The sequence below is a fragment of the Leucoraja erinacea genome, chromosome 42 (genome assembly GCF_028641065.1).
Source record: "Leucoraja erinacea ecotype New England chromosome 42, Leri_hhj_1, whole genome shotgun sequence".
Lineage (NCBI taxonomy): Eukaryota > Metazoa > Chordata > Chondrichthyes > Rajiformes > Rajidae > Leucoraja > Leucoraja erinaceus.
The window spans coordinates 2,201,735-2,219,234 of record NC_073418.1 but is presented as its reverse complement, the minus strand read 5'-3'; the positions used below and the strand labels follow the sequence as shown (position 1 = coordinate 2,219,234).

Sequence of the window (17,500 nt, the reverse complement as noted above, 5' to 3'; positions counted from 1 at the left end):
AGGTCTCTCCGTTGCCGAACCAGCAGGTCGAGGAACAGCTTCTTTCCGGCGGCTGTCACTCTACTAAACAACGTACCTCGGTGACTGCCAATCACCCCCCCCCCCCCCCCCCCCGGACACTTATTGTTATTTTTTTATTTATTTTTTTTTAATTCAAATCGTTTGCTATGTCGCTCTTCAAGGGAGATGCTAAATGCATTTCGTTGTCTCTGTACTGTACACTGACAATGACAATTAAAATTGAATCTGAATCTGAATCTGAATCTGAATCTGAACCAAGACCCTGTACAACTGCAGTAGAACCTCCCTGCTCCTATACTCAAATCCTTTTGCTATGAAAGGGTCTCGACCCGAAACGTCACCCATTCCTTCTCTCCAGAGATGCTCCGCCATTTTGTGCCCGTATTCGCTGTCTATCCACCGGTGACAAAGATTCAGCTTCACAACATCCGTAGCCTTGGAGCCAGTTACAAAATTTTATTGAGGTTTTTGTGTGAATACACTTCCAAGGAGGCGGAAGGTGAGAGAGAGGTGCTGGCGTGCAATGTCAAACTGTCCATACAAAACTCATATCAAAACACGCACACACACACACACACACAATATACTTGTACAAAGTCCACTATGGCTAACACAATTGTAAAAACACATATAAAAACATAACAGCTTGTAAACCAGGAGTCGGGAATGCCAGGAATGGATTGGAAGACTGCAAATGGGCTGCAAGACCTGAAACATCACTTTCGGATTGGGATGCTGGGGTTTCAGCCCACCATGCCCCCTACCTCCCCCACCGAGCAGTCACGGAAGATTCCGGAATCTACTCAACACGCGCGGAGGTTGATGGCGGCCACTCTCAACCAGAGGGGCGGTCAGAATCCACCATGCACTATTTCATCTTCTTGGGGATGTTCACCATGAAGTTAACCTCCCAGTACGATCTCATGGACGGCTCCTACTGCTGTTCGAATTATTGGAAGAGGGATTTGGGGTGAAATACAAACAGGGACACAAATCGCTGATTTGCCGGAAGGGATGCTGCAATTTTCGGGGAGTGGGGGAGAATTCCTGAGTCAGAGAAACACATTTTCGCCCCTGTTGACGAAATGTGTGGGAAGGGTCTGCAGATGGTGGTTTACACCGAAGATAGACGCAGAATGCTGGAGTAACTCAGTGAGGCAGGCAGCATCTCTGGAGAGAAGGAATGGACGATGTTTCCGATTCCCATTCCTTCTCTCTGTGGATGTTGCCTGTCCAGCTGAGTTACTCCAGCATCTTGTGTTGTTCCCTGTTGATATCCGTCCTGCATCTCAGGCAAACGCAGTCAAGAAGCCAGGTGATCATAGCAAAAGGATTTGAGTGTAAGAGCAGGGAGGTTCTACTGCAGTTGTACAGGGTCTTGGTGAGACCACACCTGGAGGATTGCGTACAGTTTTGGTCTCCTAATCTGAGGAAAGACATTCTTGCCATAGAGGGAGTACAGAGAAGGTTCACCAGACTGATTCCTGGGAATGGCAGGACTTTCATATGAAGAAAGACTGGATAGACTCGGTTTGTACTCGCTAGAATTTAGAAGATTGAGGGGGGATCTTATAGAAACATACAAAATTCTTAAGGGGTTGGACAGGCTAGATGCAGGAAGATTATTCCCGATGTTGGGGAAGTCCAGAACAAGGGGTCACAGTTTAAGGATAAGAGGGAAGTCTTTTAGGACCGAGATTAGAAAATCATTTTTTACACAGAGAGTGGTGAATCTGTGGAACTCTCTGCCACAGAAGGTATTTGATGCCAGTTCATTGGCTATATTTAAGAGGGAGTTAGATGTGGCCCTTGTGGCTAAAGGCATCAGGGGGTATGGAGAGAAGGCAGGGATGGGATACTGAGTTGGGTGATCAGCCATGATCATATTGAATGGCGGTGCAGGCTCAAAGGGCCAAATGGCCTATTCCTGCACCTATTTTCTATGTTTCTATTTTGTTTTGTTCCCTGTTGATATCCATCCATCTCAGGCAAACACAGTCAAGAAGCCAGGTGATCCTTCTCTCTCTAACCATGCTGCTAATAGCTTTCCCCACAAACCATAGCATGCTGTCGTGCACAGAGAGAGGGAGAGGGAGAAGGGAGGAGGAATGAGGTTACAAGCTGAACCAGCACCGTCAGATAGCGAGGCAAGAGATTGAGGTGATTTGGCGAAGGTTTGCTTGCGGTGAGCTGTTGGCGAAAGGTTGGAGAACAAGTCGTCAGACAGTGGAGGGACAAGCGATGGTGGATGCTGTAATTTTGAGCAATAGGCCACAAAGTGTTGGAGGAACTCAGCGGGTCGGGCAACATCTGTGGAGGGAATGGGTGGGGGGGGCGGGGGGGAAGTTTGTCAGGGCCCTTTATCTGTCTGACCCCAAAATGTCCATTTCCCTCCGCAGATGCTGCCCGACCTGCTGAGTTCCTCCAGAAGTTTGTGTTTTGCTCACGCATTCAGGCACGTGTCTGCAGAGAGCTCTCTTCACTCATGGCCCTCCCACTGTGGGCCTGGGCATTCTCTCGGGGGAGGTCTACCATGGTCTAATTGATTCTTCTTCAGGCGATCCGCCATGGAGCTGATCATCTTCTTGAGGAGGTCCAGCATTGGCCCGATCATTCTCGGGGAGGTTCACCATGAGCCTCCCCGAGATTCGATCCAATTTGTGATCCCAGCTACAAAGACAGATGTGTACAACAATTCGTTCTTCCCCCGCACAATTAAAGCATGGAATAATCTCCACCCAACTATAGTTACCCAACCAGATGCAACTAAATTTAAAGTAGCTCTTTCTTCCCAATAACCCTTTCTGGCTTAAGTCCTCCCTCCACCACCTCCAGTTTAAATTCCATTTGGAATGTTTTGGAGGACCAAGAAACCAAGAACCAAGAACCAAGCCTGATCGTTCTCTTGGGGTGGCCCAACATGGAGCTGATCTTCTCAGGGAGATACATCATCGACCAATTAATCTTCAGGTGGAGGTCTACCATGTACCTGATCATCTTGGGAAGGCCCATCAGGGACCAAGTAATCTTGTTGGGGAGATCTACTGTTGGCCTGATCCTCTTGGGGAAGTCCACCATGCATCAAATCATCTTCTTGGGGAGGTCCACCATGGAGATAATCATGTTGTTCAAGAAGGAAGTGCAGATGCTGGAAAATCGAAGGTACACAAAAAAGCAAGTCTGAAGAAGGGTTTGGGCCCGAAACGTTGCCTATTTCCTTTGCTCCATAGATGCTGCTGCACCCGCTGAGTTTCTCTGGCTTTTTTGTGTACCTATTGAGATAATCATCTTGGGGAGGTCCACCATGCACCAAATCATCTTCTTGGTGTGTCCGCCATGGACCCAATTGTCCTCTTGGGGGGCCGCAGTTGGTGTTGGTGTTTGGAGCTCCATGTTGGTCCCTCTCAAACAGGCCCTCACGGGGAATCCAGAAAAAAAAATCACCCTGCACCTCCGTCGGAAAATGGTCCCAGGACCCCAACCAACCTCCTCTCATTCCTCTCCACTCTCCACCGAACCAAAAGCAGAGATAATTGTCATCTTCATCTCACTCCTGCCACTGACGTCATCCCTACCCCCAAAAGGCGCTGGGGAGGAAGCTACCCCTTTGCGGGAAGGGTCTGCTAATCCTACGCCCGCATGTCACAATACAGTAATTGCCTCCAGCCACACATACGCACACACACACACACACACGCACAATATCACAGGGGAATAAATACCGCCGAATCCCCTCGCTGGCATCAATCGTCGTGACAACTGTCTGTCCTTCTTTGCAGAAGCCGATCGTTCCTGAAGAAATTCAAATAACCCAGGCTGCGCAAAGCTGTGGCAAGGAATTGGCATTTGGGAGATTCTGCTTGGAGCGAATGTTTCGAGGGAAACGCATGGCACGGTGGTCCCTCAATCGTCCGAGGGAAAGGTTTGTCGCTCTTGCTGCGGACGCGAGTTTCACTTGGGCCTGGAGGAGTTGTGCCGTCTTGAAAAGACGTCCCGTGGTTAAGAACCTTTCTTGAGAGCGTGGGCTCAAAGAGTCGTCTCCAGCAGCAGCAAAGGTGAAGGGGGAGGAAAGTCCACGTGCTCCCCCTCCCAACATCTGTCCCCTTGAGGTAAGTGGTCCCCCTGGCAGCAGGCAGGACTAAAGCGGAGATCGGTGTGGACATCACCTGCAATTCTCGTCTGTGGAGAAAAGGCAAGAAAGAATTAGAGACATAGAGCACAGACGGACCCTCACCAAATACAGGCTAAGTGACCACTATTTGGCAGTTGAAAAAGGAAGACAGAAGAGATTCTAGCAACCAAGAGAAACAGAATATGCGGCCACTGTTTGACAGATGAGGTTGAAACAGAGATGCACTTATAACCATATAACCATATAACAATTACAGCACGGAAACAGGCCATCTCGGCCCTACAAGTCCGTGCCGAACAATTTTTTTTTTTCCCCCCTTAGTCCCACCTGCCTGCACTCATACCATAACCCTCCATTCCCTTCTCATCCATATGCCTATCCAATTTATTTTTAAATGATGCCAATGAACCTGCCTCCACCACTTCCACTGGAAGCTCATTCCACACCGCTACCACTCTCTGAGTAAAGAAAGTTTAAAGGACTTCCTCCTAAAATGCAAAAAAATTGACAAAACAAGGAAAGCATACTGACAAACTCAGTGTGGCAACCCCTGACTTGAGCTAGATGATACATCAAAACTAAGAATAATCCTTGGCGAAGGAAATACGGCACATCTTAGAAACATAGAAACATAGAAACATAGAAATTAGGTGCAGGAGTAGGCCATTCGGCCCTTCGAGCCTGCACCGCCATTCAATATGATCATGGCTGATCATCCAACTCAGTATCCCGTACCTGCCTTCTCTCCACACCCTCTGATCCCCTTAGCCACAAGGGCCACATCTAACTCCCTCTTAAATATAGCCAATGAACTGGCATCGACTACCCTGTGTGGCAGAGAGTTCCAGAGATTCACCACTCTCTGTGTGAAAAAAGTTCTTCTTATCTCGGTTTTAAAGGATTTCCCCCTTATCCTTAAGCTGTGACCCCTTGTCCTGGACTTCCCTAACATCGGGAACAATCTTCCTGCATCTAGCCTGTCCAACCCCTTAAGAATGTTGTAAGTTTCTATAAGATCCCCCCTCAATCTTCTAAATTCTAGCGAGTACAAGCCGAGTTTATCCAGTCTTTCTTCATGTGAAAGTCCTGACATCCCAGGAATCAGTCTGGTGAACCTTATCTGTACTCCCTCTATGGCAATAATGTCCTTCCTCAGATTTGGAGACCAAAACTGTACGCAATACTCCAGGTGTGGTCTCACCAAGACCCTGTACAACTGCAGTAGAACCTCCCTGCTCCTATACTCAAATCCTTTTGCTATGAAAGCTAACATACCATTCGCTTTCTTCACTGCCTGCTGCACCTGCATGCCTACTTTCTTGGTGCACAATACGTAACAGCATGCCATAACGTGAGAGACGGTGAATGACCAACATGCACACATTTATGCACACACTAATCGACATTGACTAACACTAAGAAATTAATATTGAATTGCTAAACTTGTTATTGTGTTGTACTGCTTACTGCTACAAGAACGTGTAGCAATCAATAAAGGGCTATAGGCCTATTGCAAGTTTATAATAATAATAATAAAATATTTTATTGCCATTGCACGTCAGTGCAACGAGGTTTAGTATGCAGCTCCAACCGATGAAAAAGAAAAGTAAAATAAATATGCATGTATGTACAGAGACATACCTATCCATACACTGTATACCTGTATTTATACATGCATTTCAAATATGTATGTCATGTTTTATACTTGGGCAATATAACAATGTCTTTTTATCATGCCAATAAAGTTTTTAAATTGAAAAATTGAATTGAAATTGAAGAACTGCAGATGCTGGTTTAAATCAAAGGAAGACACAAAATGCTGGAATAACTCAGCAGGACAGGCAGCATCTCTGGAGAGAAGGAATGGGTGACGTTTCGGGTCGAGGCCTTTCTTCAGACTGAAGTCTGACGTCACTCATTCCTTCTCTCCAGAGATGCTGCCTGTCCCGCTGAGTTACTCCAACACTTTGTATCTTCGGCAAGAGTGATACGGTGGGTGTACGGAACGAGCTGCCGGAGGGGGTAGTTGAGGCAGGTTGGGACCAGGAGGGAATAGATAGCGTGGGTGCACTATGTATTACCCAGAGCATACAAAGTACACACCCACAGTATATGAGCATGAAGGGAATACATAGAGGCACAGATCTTACCTCATAGTAGGGTAACCAAGACCCAGAGGACATAGGTTTCAAGTGTGTGGGGGCAATACAGGAACATGAGCAGCAACTATTTTCAGTGGTGGGTGTACAGGACGAGTCTTTTACCCGGAGGAGGGGAATCAAAAACCAGTGGACATAGGTTTAAGGTGATCTTATAGCAGTGGATACAATCTTGAGGGATTAGATAGGGTAGATAGAGTAATTTCCCAGAGTAGGGGCTCAAGAAAGAAACAAAGCACATAGGAGGGGAGTGGGGGGGGGGGGGGGGGGGGGGGGGGGGGGGGGGGGGGAAGATTTAAGATATGAAGATTTAAGAGGCAACCTTTTCAGTTAGAGGGTGGGGTCAAGGAAAGAGGATACACGTCGCGTGTTCGGCTCCGGCGGAACAACTTCTAAACTTGTGTGTGGACTCGATAGGAAGAAGTCAGAGGGTGGTGGATGTATGGAATGGCAGGACTTCCATATGAAGAAAGACTGGATAGACTCGGCTTGTACTCGCTAGAATTTAGAAGATTGAGGGGGGATCTTATAGAAACTTACAAAATTCTTAAGGGTTTGGACAGGCTGGATGCAGGAAGATTGTTCCCGATGTTGGGGAAGTCCAGGACTAGGGGTCACAGTTTAAGGATAAGAGGGACCGAGATGAGAAAAACATTTTTCACACAGAGAGTGGTGAATCTGTGGAATTCTCTGCCACAGAAGCTAGTTGAGGCCACAGTTCATTGGCTATATTTAAGAGGGAGGTAGATGTGGCCCTTGTGGCTAAAGGGATCAGGGAGTATGGAGAGAAGGCAGGGATGGGATACTGAGTTGGATGATCAGCCATGGTCATATTGAATGGCGGTGCAGGCTCGAAGGGCCGAATGGCCTACTCCTCAACCTATTTTCTATGTTTCTATGAATGAGCTTCCGGAGGAGGTCGGTGGGACAGGTACCATGACAGACATTTGGGCAGTTTTGGGTGGGACACACACACACCATTTTGGGCCTGGGGGTGGGGGGGGTACTGATGATTGGGCGGGGGACGGATCGGTTTGGATGGGGGGGGGGGGGGACGGACAGGTTTGGATGGGGGGGGGCGGTCATAGGGGGGTGAACACTGTTCTAGTGGGGTCTGGGCTGGGCCATTCAGTCCAGGACACATCCTGGTGGGGGCAGGGGCCAGGCAGGGACACTCGGACCTCGCTGGGCCTCGTACCTACGAGAAGTGGCTTCCTGCGGATGGCCCTGCCCACCAAGGGCGAGCCGGGCACCTCCAGGCGAGAGATGGGTGCCTCGTCCTCCTCCTCCTCCTCCTCGGGCTCGCGGGCCAGCGGCGACGACACCTCCTCCTCCTCCGCCCCAAACTCGGCCAACTGCGCCAGCTCCGACGGGTACTCAAACGTCGACTCCAGCTCACCGTCGTTAAAGGAGATGTTCAGCTGTAGCGAGGGGGAACATGAGGGGAGAGTGTAAGGGAGAGGGTGGGAACACTGCCAACCTACCCCCAATATGGTCTGTGCTCAGACTGACTGCTCCAGCCATGAGCCCAGACTACTAGAGACAGCAGCCTAGATGGTCTACCCCTGGAGATCATAGCCCCCACCCCAGGAGTCTTCCTCACAAGGTCGAACCAAGTCAAAGTGAAGAAGGGTCTCGACCTGAAACGTCACCTACTCCCTTTCTCCAGAGATGCTGTCTGACACGTTGAGTTACTACGGCTTTTTGTGTCTATCTTCAAGTCAAAGACAGGCCTTTTAATTTAGTTTATTGTCACATGGTCCTATAGCATGGAAATAGGCCCTTCGGCCTATCTTGCACACACCAGCCAACATGCCCCATCTACACTCGTACCACCTGCCTGGTGTTGCCCCATATTCACGTCCAATCCATGTGTTTAAGAGGGAACTGCAGATGCTGGAGAATCGAAGGTTACACAAAAAAGCTGGAGAAACTCAGCAGGTGCAGCAGCATCTATGGAGCGAAGGAAATAGGCAACGTTTCGGGCCGAAACGTTCTGAAGAAGGGTTTCGGCCCGAAACGTTGCCTATTTCCTTCGCTCCATAGATGCTGCTGCACCCGCTGAATTTCTCCAGCTTTTTTGTGTAACCTCCAATCCATGTACCTGTCTAATTGTTTCTTACATGTTGCGATAGTACCTGCTTCAACTACCTTCTCCAGTAGCTCATTCCATTCACCTGCCGCACTTTGTGTGAAAAAGTGACCACTCAGATTCATATTAAATCTTTGCCACCTCACCTTAAACCTGTCCTTTGGTTCTCGATTCCACTATTCTGGGCAAGAGACATAGAAACATAAAAAATAGGTGCAGGAGGAGGCCATTCGGCCCTTCGAGCCAGCATCGCCATTCATTGTGATCATGGCTGATCGCCCCCTATCAATAACCCGTGCCTGCCTTCTCCCCATATCCCTTGACTCCACTAGCCCCTAGAGCTCTATCTAACTCTCTCTTAAATCCATCCAGTGACTAGGCCTCTACTGCCCTCTGTGGCAGGGAATTCCACAAATTCACAATTCTCTGGGTGAAAAAGTTTTTTCTCACCTCAGTCTTAAATGACCTCCCCTTTATTCTAAGACTGTGGGCCCTGGTTCTGGACTCGCCCAACATTGGGAACAATTTTCCTGCATCTAGCTTGTCCAGTCCTTTTATAATTTTATATGTTTCTATAAGATATCCCCTCATCCTTCTAAACTCCAGTGAATACAAGCCTAGTCTTTTCAATCTTTCCTCATATGACAGTCCCGCCATCCCAGGGATCAATCTCGTGAACCTACGCTGCACTGCCTCAATCACAAGGATGTCCTTCCTCAAATTAGGAGACCAAAACTGTACACAATACTCCAGATGTGGTCTCACCAGAGCCCTATACAACTGCAGAAGAACCTCTTTACTCCTATACTGAAATCCTCTTGTTATAAAGGCCAACATCCCATTAGATTTCTTCACTGCCTGCTGTACCTGTAAGCCAACTTTCAGTGACCGGTGTACAAGGACACCCAGGTCTCACTGCACCTCCCCCTTACCTAACCTAACCCCATTGAGATAATAATCTGCCCCCTTGTTTTTGCCACCAAAGTGGATATCCTCACATTTATCTATATTATACTGTATGTATAGCCGACCTATTCCTCACTATATAGATCGCCCCTTATCCTCCTGCGCTCCAAGGAATAGAGAGAGTCCTAGCCTGCTCCACTTCTTGCTACAGCTCAGGCCCTCGAATCCTGGCAACATCCTTGTAAATCCTCTCTGCACCCTTTGCAACTTGACAACATAGTGACTAAAACTAAAGACAATACTCTAAATGCAGCCTCACCGTTATATATGTGCAACATGATCTCCCAACTCAATACTCTGACTGATCAAGCCCTGTATGGCTAAAACATTTTTAACCACCCTATCTCCCTGTGATACCACTTCCAGGGAACTATGTACCTGTTTAGTTTAGTTTATTGTCACGTGTACCGAGGTACAATGAAATGCTTTTTTGTTACCTGCGATCCAGTCAATGAAAAGACGATACATGATTACACTCAACCCGTCCAGGTTCAGGAAAAAGGGAATAACGTTTAGTGCAAGGATAAAGTCCAGTAAAGTCAGATTAAAGATAGTCCAAGGATCTCCATAGAAACATAGACAATAGGTGCAGGAGTAGGCCATTCGGCCCTTCGAGCCTGCACCGCCATTCTATATGATCATGGCTGATCATCCAACTCAGTATCCTGTACCTGCCTTCTCTCTTTAGCCACAAGGGCCACATCTAACTCCCTCTTAAATATAGCCAATGAACTGTGGCCTCAACTACCTTCTGTGGCAGAGAATTCCACAGATTCACCACTCTCTGTGTGAAAAATGGTTTTCTCATCTTGGTCCTAAAAGATTTCCCCCTTATCCTTAAACTGTGTGACCCCTTGTTCTGGACTTCCCCAACATCGGGAACAATCTTCCTGCATCTAGCCTGTCCAACCCCTTAAAAATTTTGTGAGTTTCTATAAGACCCCCCCCTCAATCTTCTAAATTCTAGCGAGTACAAGCCGATACCAATGATATAGATTGTCAGTCAGGCCCACTGGGGTACAGGTACAATGAGAATCTTGCTTGCAGGATTACAGGCACACAGATGTGGACAAATACACAAACAAACGTCAGTCAGTCTGAAGAGGGGTTACAACCGGAAACGTCACCCATTCCTTCCCCCCATAGATGCTGCCTGTCCCGCTGAATTACTCCAGCAATGTGTGTCTACCTTCCACAAAACACATTCACTACATACATAAATTAAATTTAAATTCTACAAGATAGTGAAAATGAAATTAATGTGTGTACAAAAAACATCAGCGTAAAGCACGATCGAACATTCATGGTGATGCAAGAGATAGTCTGAAGAAAAGTCCCCACCCGAAACATCACCCATCCTTTTTCTCCAAAGATGCCGCCTGACCCGCTGAGTATCTCCAGCACTTTGTGTCCATCTTAGGTATTCTGTGATATTTCGTCGCTGAAGGAATTTTTTAGCCATCAAGTGAAAGTGGCTCTACATGGAACTAGTGCGGCAGGCAGCATCTCTGGAGGCCATGGATCGGTGGCATTTCAGGCTGGGACCCTTCTTCAGACCCAATGCGTTACCTAATTAAGTTCTCCAGAGTTGCTGCCTGACCCGCTGAGATACTCCAGCACTTTGTCTTTCCTTGCTAAACCAGCATCTGCAGTTCCTTATTTCTATATGGAACTAGTGCGATTGGGTGATCGATGGTCGACTTGGACTCGGTGGGCTCCAGGGACCCGGGTTCGATCCTGACCACAGGTGCTGTCTGTGTGAAGTTTGCACGTTCTCCCTGTGACCGCGTGGGGTTTCCTCCCACAATCCAAAAACGTGCAGGTTTGTAGGTTGATTGGCTTCAGTAAAAATTGTAAATTGTACTACTGAGCAGGGAGGTTCTACTGCAGTTGTACAGGGTCTTGGTGAGACCACACCTGGAGTATTGCGTACAGTTTTGGTCTCCAAATCTGAGGAAGGACATTCTTGCCATAGAGGGAGTGCAGAGAAGGTTCACCAGAATGATTCCTGGGATGTCAGGACTTTCTTATGAAGAAAGACTGGATAGACTCGGCTTGTACGCGCTAGAATTTTGGAGATTGAGGGGGGATCTTATAGAAACGTACAAAATTCTTAAGGGGTTGGACAGGCTAGATGCAGGAAGATTGTTCCCGATGTTGGGGAAGTCCAGAACAAGGGGTCACAGCTTAAGGATAAGGGGGAAATCCTTTAGAACCGAGATGAGAAGAACATTTTTCACGCAGAGAGTGGTGAATCTCTGGAATTCTCTGCCACAGAAGGTAGTTGAGGCCAGTTCATTGGCTATATTTAAGAGGGAGGTAGGTGTGGCCCTTGTGGCTAGAGGGATCAGGGGTATGGAGAAAAGGCAGGTATGGGATACTGAGTTGGATGATCAGCCATGATCATATTGAATGGCGGTGCAGGCTCGAAGCACCTCCTGCACCTATTTTCTATGTTTCTATGTTTCTATGTCCCTAGTGTGTAGGATAATGCTAGTGTACAAGGACAGGCTGAAGAGCCTGTTTCTGCCCTGTATCTCTAGACTAAACGAAGCTCGATACTAAACTCCCAGAAAATGAATGGCCGGTGTATCATGACCCCAGAGTGGAACTCCCTCTAGCAAGTGAAGAAACAACAGAGTCCTTGATCAATTTGTCTATCAGGATAAACCTGCTTGAATCCTGTTGCAAACGTAAATATGCAGAGAAACAGGTCGTCATTGTTGATGTTCAACACTCCAAACACTGCCAGCCACAGCCTGGAGCAGTGGAGGATTCTTCTCATTCTCCCGCAGACTGCCAGCAGTAACTGCTCAACACTTGTGCTCAGAATGGAAGGGGTAGAGAGGCAAACAGCGTGGCCACAGGCACTTCGGCCCAACTTGCCCATGCCAACCAGCACGCTGTTCCATTCTACGTAATTCCAACCTGGCTACATTTGGTCCATACCCCTCTAAACCCATCCTATCCATGTGTCGGTCCAAATGCTCTTTAAAAGTTGTGATAGTACCCGACTCAATACCTCCTCAGGCAGCTTGTTCCATACACCTCACCGCCCTTTGTGTAAAAATGTTGCCCCGCAGGTTCTCATTAAACCCTTCCCCCCCCCCCCCCCCCCCCCATCACCTTAAACATATCCTTGATTCCTGTACTCTGGGCAAAAGACATTCAGATTCAGATTCAGATTCAATTTTAATTGTCATTGTCAGTGTACAGTACAGAGACAATGAAATGCATTTAGCATCTCCCTTGAAGAGCGACATAGCAAACGATTTGAATTAAAAAAAAAAAAAATAATAATAAGTGTCCGGGGGGGGGGGGGGGGGGGGGGGGGGTGGTGGTGATTGGCAGTCACCGAGGTACGTTGTTGAGTAGAGTGACAGCCGCCGGAAAGAAGCTGTTCCTCGACCTGCTGGTTCGGCAACGGAGAGACCTGTAGCGCCTCCCGGATGGTAGGAGGGTAAACAGTCCATGGTTGGGGTGAGAGCAGTCCTTGGCGATGCTGAGCGCCCTCCGCAGACAGCGCTTGCTTTGGACAGACTCAATGGAGGGGAGCGTGGAACCGGTGATGCGTTGGGCAATTATCTATTCCCCTCATGATCGTACACCTCTATAAGATCACCCCTGCATCCTCCTGTGCTCTGAGGACTAGAGTCCGAGCCTGCTCAACCTCCCCCTATAGCCCAGGCCCTCGAGTCCTGGCAATATCCTTGTAAATCTTCTCTGCACCCTTTCCGGCTATGCTATAACAGGGTGACCAAACCTGAACACAGTATTCGAAACGTGGCCTCATCAAAGTCTGGTGTCAATCTTTGATTTCCTTCCCATCAAAGGTTCCGTTTGATGGGAACTCTCAGGAGTCCAAGTTATGTGAAGTTCTTGACATTTTAAAGTTAAATTAAAGCGCCCCCACTTGCCGGCCGCTCCTGCGCAGTTGTGGGGAGGCTTGTGTACTTGCCTGGCCTCCCAACGGGAACCCAGCGGCTCCACGGGCAAGTTCTGTTCCATTTTACAAATGGCTCCACGGGTCCTCTATTCAATTTATTAACTTTAACTGTATTTCTGCTCTCAATGGCACAACTTTGAACGTGGCAGTCGCGCCTACGCAGTTTTGGCGAATATTGCGTTGGAGGAACGGGACCCAACGGGTCCGCGCTTGATCCAATAATTATTGAAATTACAAGTGATCTTAAGCATGGAGGCCCCCACACATGAGAGGGAAGTGCTGGATCTAGTATTGGGAAATTGGGAAGGGCAAGTTCATGAAGTGTGTGTGGAGGAGCCTTTTGGGACCAGTGACCACAGTTTGATTAGGTTTAAGATAGTTATGGATAGGGACGGTGAGGGTCCACGTGTTAAAATGCTCAGATGGGGTAAGGCCAACTTTGAGGGTATGAGAGAAGGTCACGTTCAAGTTGACTGGAGCATTTGTTTTTTGTATAAAAATCCAAAAATTTTGGACTGAAATCTTTGAAATCTTCACAAAATTATTCAAAATAAAACCGATACCAAAACCTAAATGGATTATCTTTGGAACAATGGAAGGCAGCCCTGAACTAAATGTGTTTCAAAAGAATCTATTTAATTATGGGCTAATAATGGGAAAAAAGATTATACTTAAATTCTTGAAGAACGCTCCAATACCAACATTAAATATGTGGATTTCAAACATGTTTGAAACATTATAACCAGGAAGATAAGAGACTCCTCCTTGCAGGCAAATCAGACCACTTCCAAAAGACGTGGACTGCATTTATCGACTTACTACAAGTATAAGGTGCAACAGTACTCTGAAAAGAAATGGTGTCAGGATCTGATAAGGGGGGAGGAAATATATGAAGTTGGAAATGCCCTCGTTCTTCAGGAACGGGGATTCCCCTCCGCCACCATATATGAGGCTCGCACCAGGGTCTCATCCATACCCCGCAACACTGCTCTCCCCATCCCTGCACTCGCAACAAGGGCAGAGTCCCCCTGGTCCTCACCTTTCACCCCACCACCCGGCAAATACAACACATAATCCTCCGCCATTTCCGCCACCTCCAACGTGACCCTACCACTTGCCACATCTTCCCATCTCCCCCCATGTCTGCCTTCCGCAAAGACCACACCCTCCGCAACTCCCTTGTCAATTCTTCCCTTCCTTCCCGTACCACCCCCTCTCCGTGCACTTTCCGTTGCAACCGCAAGAAATGCAACACCTGTCCCTTCCCCTCCCCCCTTGACTCCATTCAAGGTCCCAAGCAGTCGTTCCAGGTGCGACAAAGGTTCACCTGTATCTCCTCCAACCTCATCTACTGCATCCGCTGCTCTAGATGTCAGCTGATTTACATCGGGGAGACTAAGCGGCGGTTGGGCGATCATTTCGCCGAACACCTCCGCTCAGTCCGCAATAACCTACCTGAACTCCCGGTGGCTCAGCACTTCAACTCCCCCTCCCATTCCCAATCCGACCTCTCTGTCCTGGGTCTCCTTCATTGCCAGAGTGAGCAACACCGGAAATTGGAGGAACAGCACCTCATATTCCGCCTGGGCAGCTTGCATCCTGATGGCATTAACGTTGAATTCTCTCAATTTTGCTAGCCCTTGCTGTCTCCTCCCCTTCCTTAACCCTCGAGCTGTCTCCTCCCATCAGAAATCAGAAGGGCAAAAAGAGGCCAGGGGAAAGCTCTGGTGGGTAGCATTAAGGACAATCCCAAAAGATTGTATTTATACATGGTGGAAAAGGGGAACTAGAGAGGGAGTGGGACCACTCAGGCATCTGTGTGGAGCCACAGGAGATGGGCAAGGTCCAAAATGAGTATTTCTCCTCTGTATTTAGCGAGGGGAAAGACAGTAGGATGGAGGAAATTGGAGCAGTCACTGGAAGTGTCTTGAAAGCAGTCAGGGTTACTGTCGAAGAAGTACTGAAGGTACTTACTGTTGAAGGTAGACAAATCTCCAGGGCCTGATCTGATATATCCGAGGACATTGTGGGAAACTAGGGAGGAAATTGCGGGAGCCCTGGTTAAAAATTTACGAGTCGTCCTTAAATACAGGAGACGTGCCAGAAGACTGGAGGGTGGCAAATGTTGTGCCCCTTTACAAGAAGGGCTGCAGGGAAAATGCTGGGAACTATAGGCCGATGAGCTTAACATCTGGAGTTGGTAAGTTACTGGAGAGTATTCTGAGGGATTGGATATACAGGCATTTGGACGGGTAAGGGCTGATTAGGGATAGTTAGCATGGTTTTGTACGTGGAAGTTCGTGTCTCACAAATCTGATTGAATTTTTTGAAGACAAGACCAAAAAAGTTGATGAAGGCAGAGCTATGGATGTTGTGTATTTGGACTTCAGTAAGGTGTTCGACAAGGTTCCGCATGGTAGGCTGCTCTGGAATGTTAGATCGCATGGGATCCAACGAGATCCCAAATGAAAGGATAGCATATTGGCTCCATGGAAGGAAGCAGAGGGTGATGGTGGAATGTTGCTTCTCAGACTGGAGGCCTGTGACTAGTGGTGTGCCTCTGGGTTCGGTGCTGGGCCCGTTACTGTTTGTCATCTACATCAATGATTTGAATGAGAACATACAGGGCAAGATTAGCGAGTTTGTTGATGATACAAAAGTTAGTGGTTTTGCAGATAGTGAAGATGGTTGTGAACGATTACAGCAGGATATGGATCGATTGGCCAGGTGGGCGGAGGAATGGCTGATGGAATGTAATACAGAGAAGTGTGCGGTGTTGCATTTTGGGATGTCGAACAAGGGCAGGACCTACACAGTAAAGGCATCTGGGTAGTGTTGTAGAGCAGGGGGGTACAGGTGCATGGTTCCTTGAAGGTCGAGTCGCAAGTAGATAAGGCGGTCAAAAAAGCTTTTGGCACTTTGGCCTTCATCAGTCAGAGTATTGAGTATAGAAGTTGGGAGGTCATGTTGCAGTTGTATCAGACGTTGGTGAGACCGTATTTAGAATATTGTGTTCACCTCCTGGCATCATGTTATAGGAAAGATATTGTCAAGCTTGAAAGGGTTCAGAACAGATTTACAAGGATGTTGCCAGGACTAGAGGGTGTGAGCTATAGAGAGAGGTTGAGTAGGCTGGGTCTCTATTCCATGGAGCCCAGGAGGATGAGGGGTGATCTTATAGAGGAATAGATCGGGTAGATGCACAGAGTTTTGCCCAGAGTAGGGAAATCGAGGACCACAGGACATTGGTTCAAAGTGAAGGGGAAAAGATTTAATAGGAATCCGAGGGGTAACCTTTTCACACAAACGGTGGTGGGTGGCTGCCAGAGGAGGTAGTTGAGCCTGGGACTATCCCATTGTTTAAGAAACAGTTAGACAGGTACATGGATAGGACAGGTTTGGAGGGATATGGACCAAGCGCAGGCAAGTGGGACTAGTGTGGCTGGGACATTATTGGCCGGTATGGGCGAGTTGGGCCGAAGGGCCTGTTGCCACACTGCATCACTCTGACTTGATGACTCTGATAAAGAATAAAGGGTGGCATGGTGGTGCAGCGGTAGAGTTGCTGCCTTACAGTGCTTGCAGCGCCAGAGACCCGGGTTCAATCCCGACTACGGGTGCTGTCTTTACGGAGTTTGTACGTTCTCCCCGTGAGTTTTCTCCAAGATCGGTTTCCTCCCACAATATAAGATGCACATGTTTGTAGGCTAATTGACTTAGGTTTGTATACTTTGTATGAGTGTAAATTGTCCCTAGTGTGTGTAGGATTGTGTTGATGTGCTGGGATAGATGGTCGGTGCGGACTCAGTGGGCCGAAGGGCCTGTTTCCGTGCTGTATCTCTAAACTAAACTGATAAACTAAACTAAAGTACGTAGAAGGGATTAGTTTCACCTAAGATTATGTTCGGCAAGGACATTGTGGGCTGAAGGCCTGTTCCTGTGCTTTCCTGTTCTGTGTTCTGTGACTGATGTGTCACTAGACAAGACTCTCGCCTGCAAGCCAGTGCAACAACAGCAAAAGTTGCATTCCTATCCACCAACTCATCTATAAATGTCAACCTCTGGCACAGAAACCCTTGCGTCATCCTGCAACCCTTTCACAATCAGCTCTTTTACCATCCTTGCAGACTCATATATGGAAAGGCAAAGCACCACAACAGCCCATTCGGCTGGAATCTCATATA

At 47.9% G+C, this 17,500-nt stretch overlaps 1 protein-coding gene across 2 annotated transcripts in view; it reads right to left on the bottom strand.

The window, feature by feature from the left end:
* Positions 1–462: 462 nt before the first annotated feature.
* Positions 463–17,500, bottom strand: part of LOC129714848 (taperin-like) — a 42,470-nt gene continuing 25,432 nt past the window's right edge. Inside the window, exons 2-4 of one of the 2 annotated variants that reach the window (XR_008726419.1) lie at positions 7,511–7,733; positions 2,715–4,200; positions 463–2,658 (exon numbers count right to left, since the gene is read on the bottom strand). Coding sequence is in view for 1 of the 2 variants with exons in the window: in XM_055664680.1 (XP_055520655.1) it covers positions 4,184–4,200; positions 7,511–7,733 (240 nt within the window). In the remaining variant the exon portion in view is untranslated. Of the gene's footprint in view, positions 4,201–7,510; positions 7,734–17,500 lie in introns of both variants that reach the window. The other variant, XM_055664680.1, reaches the window with a different exon arrangement.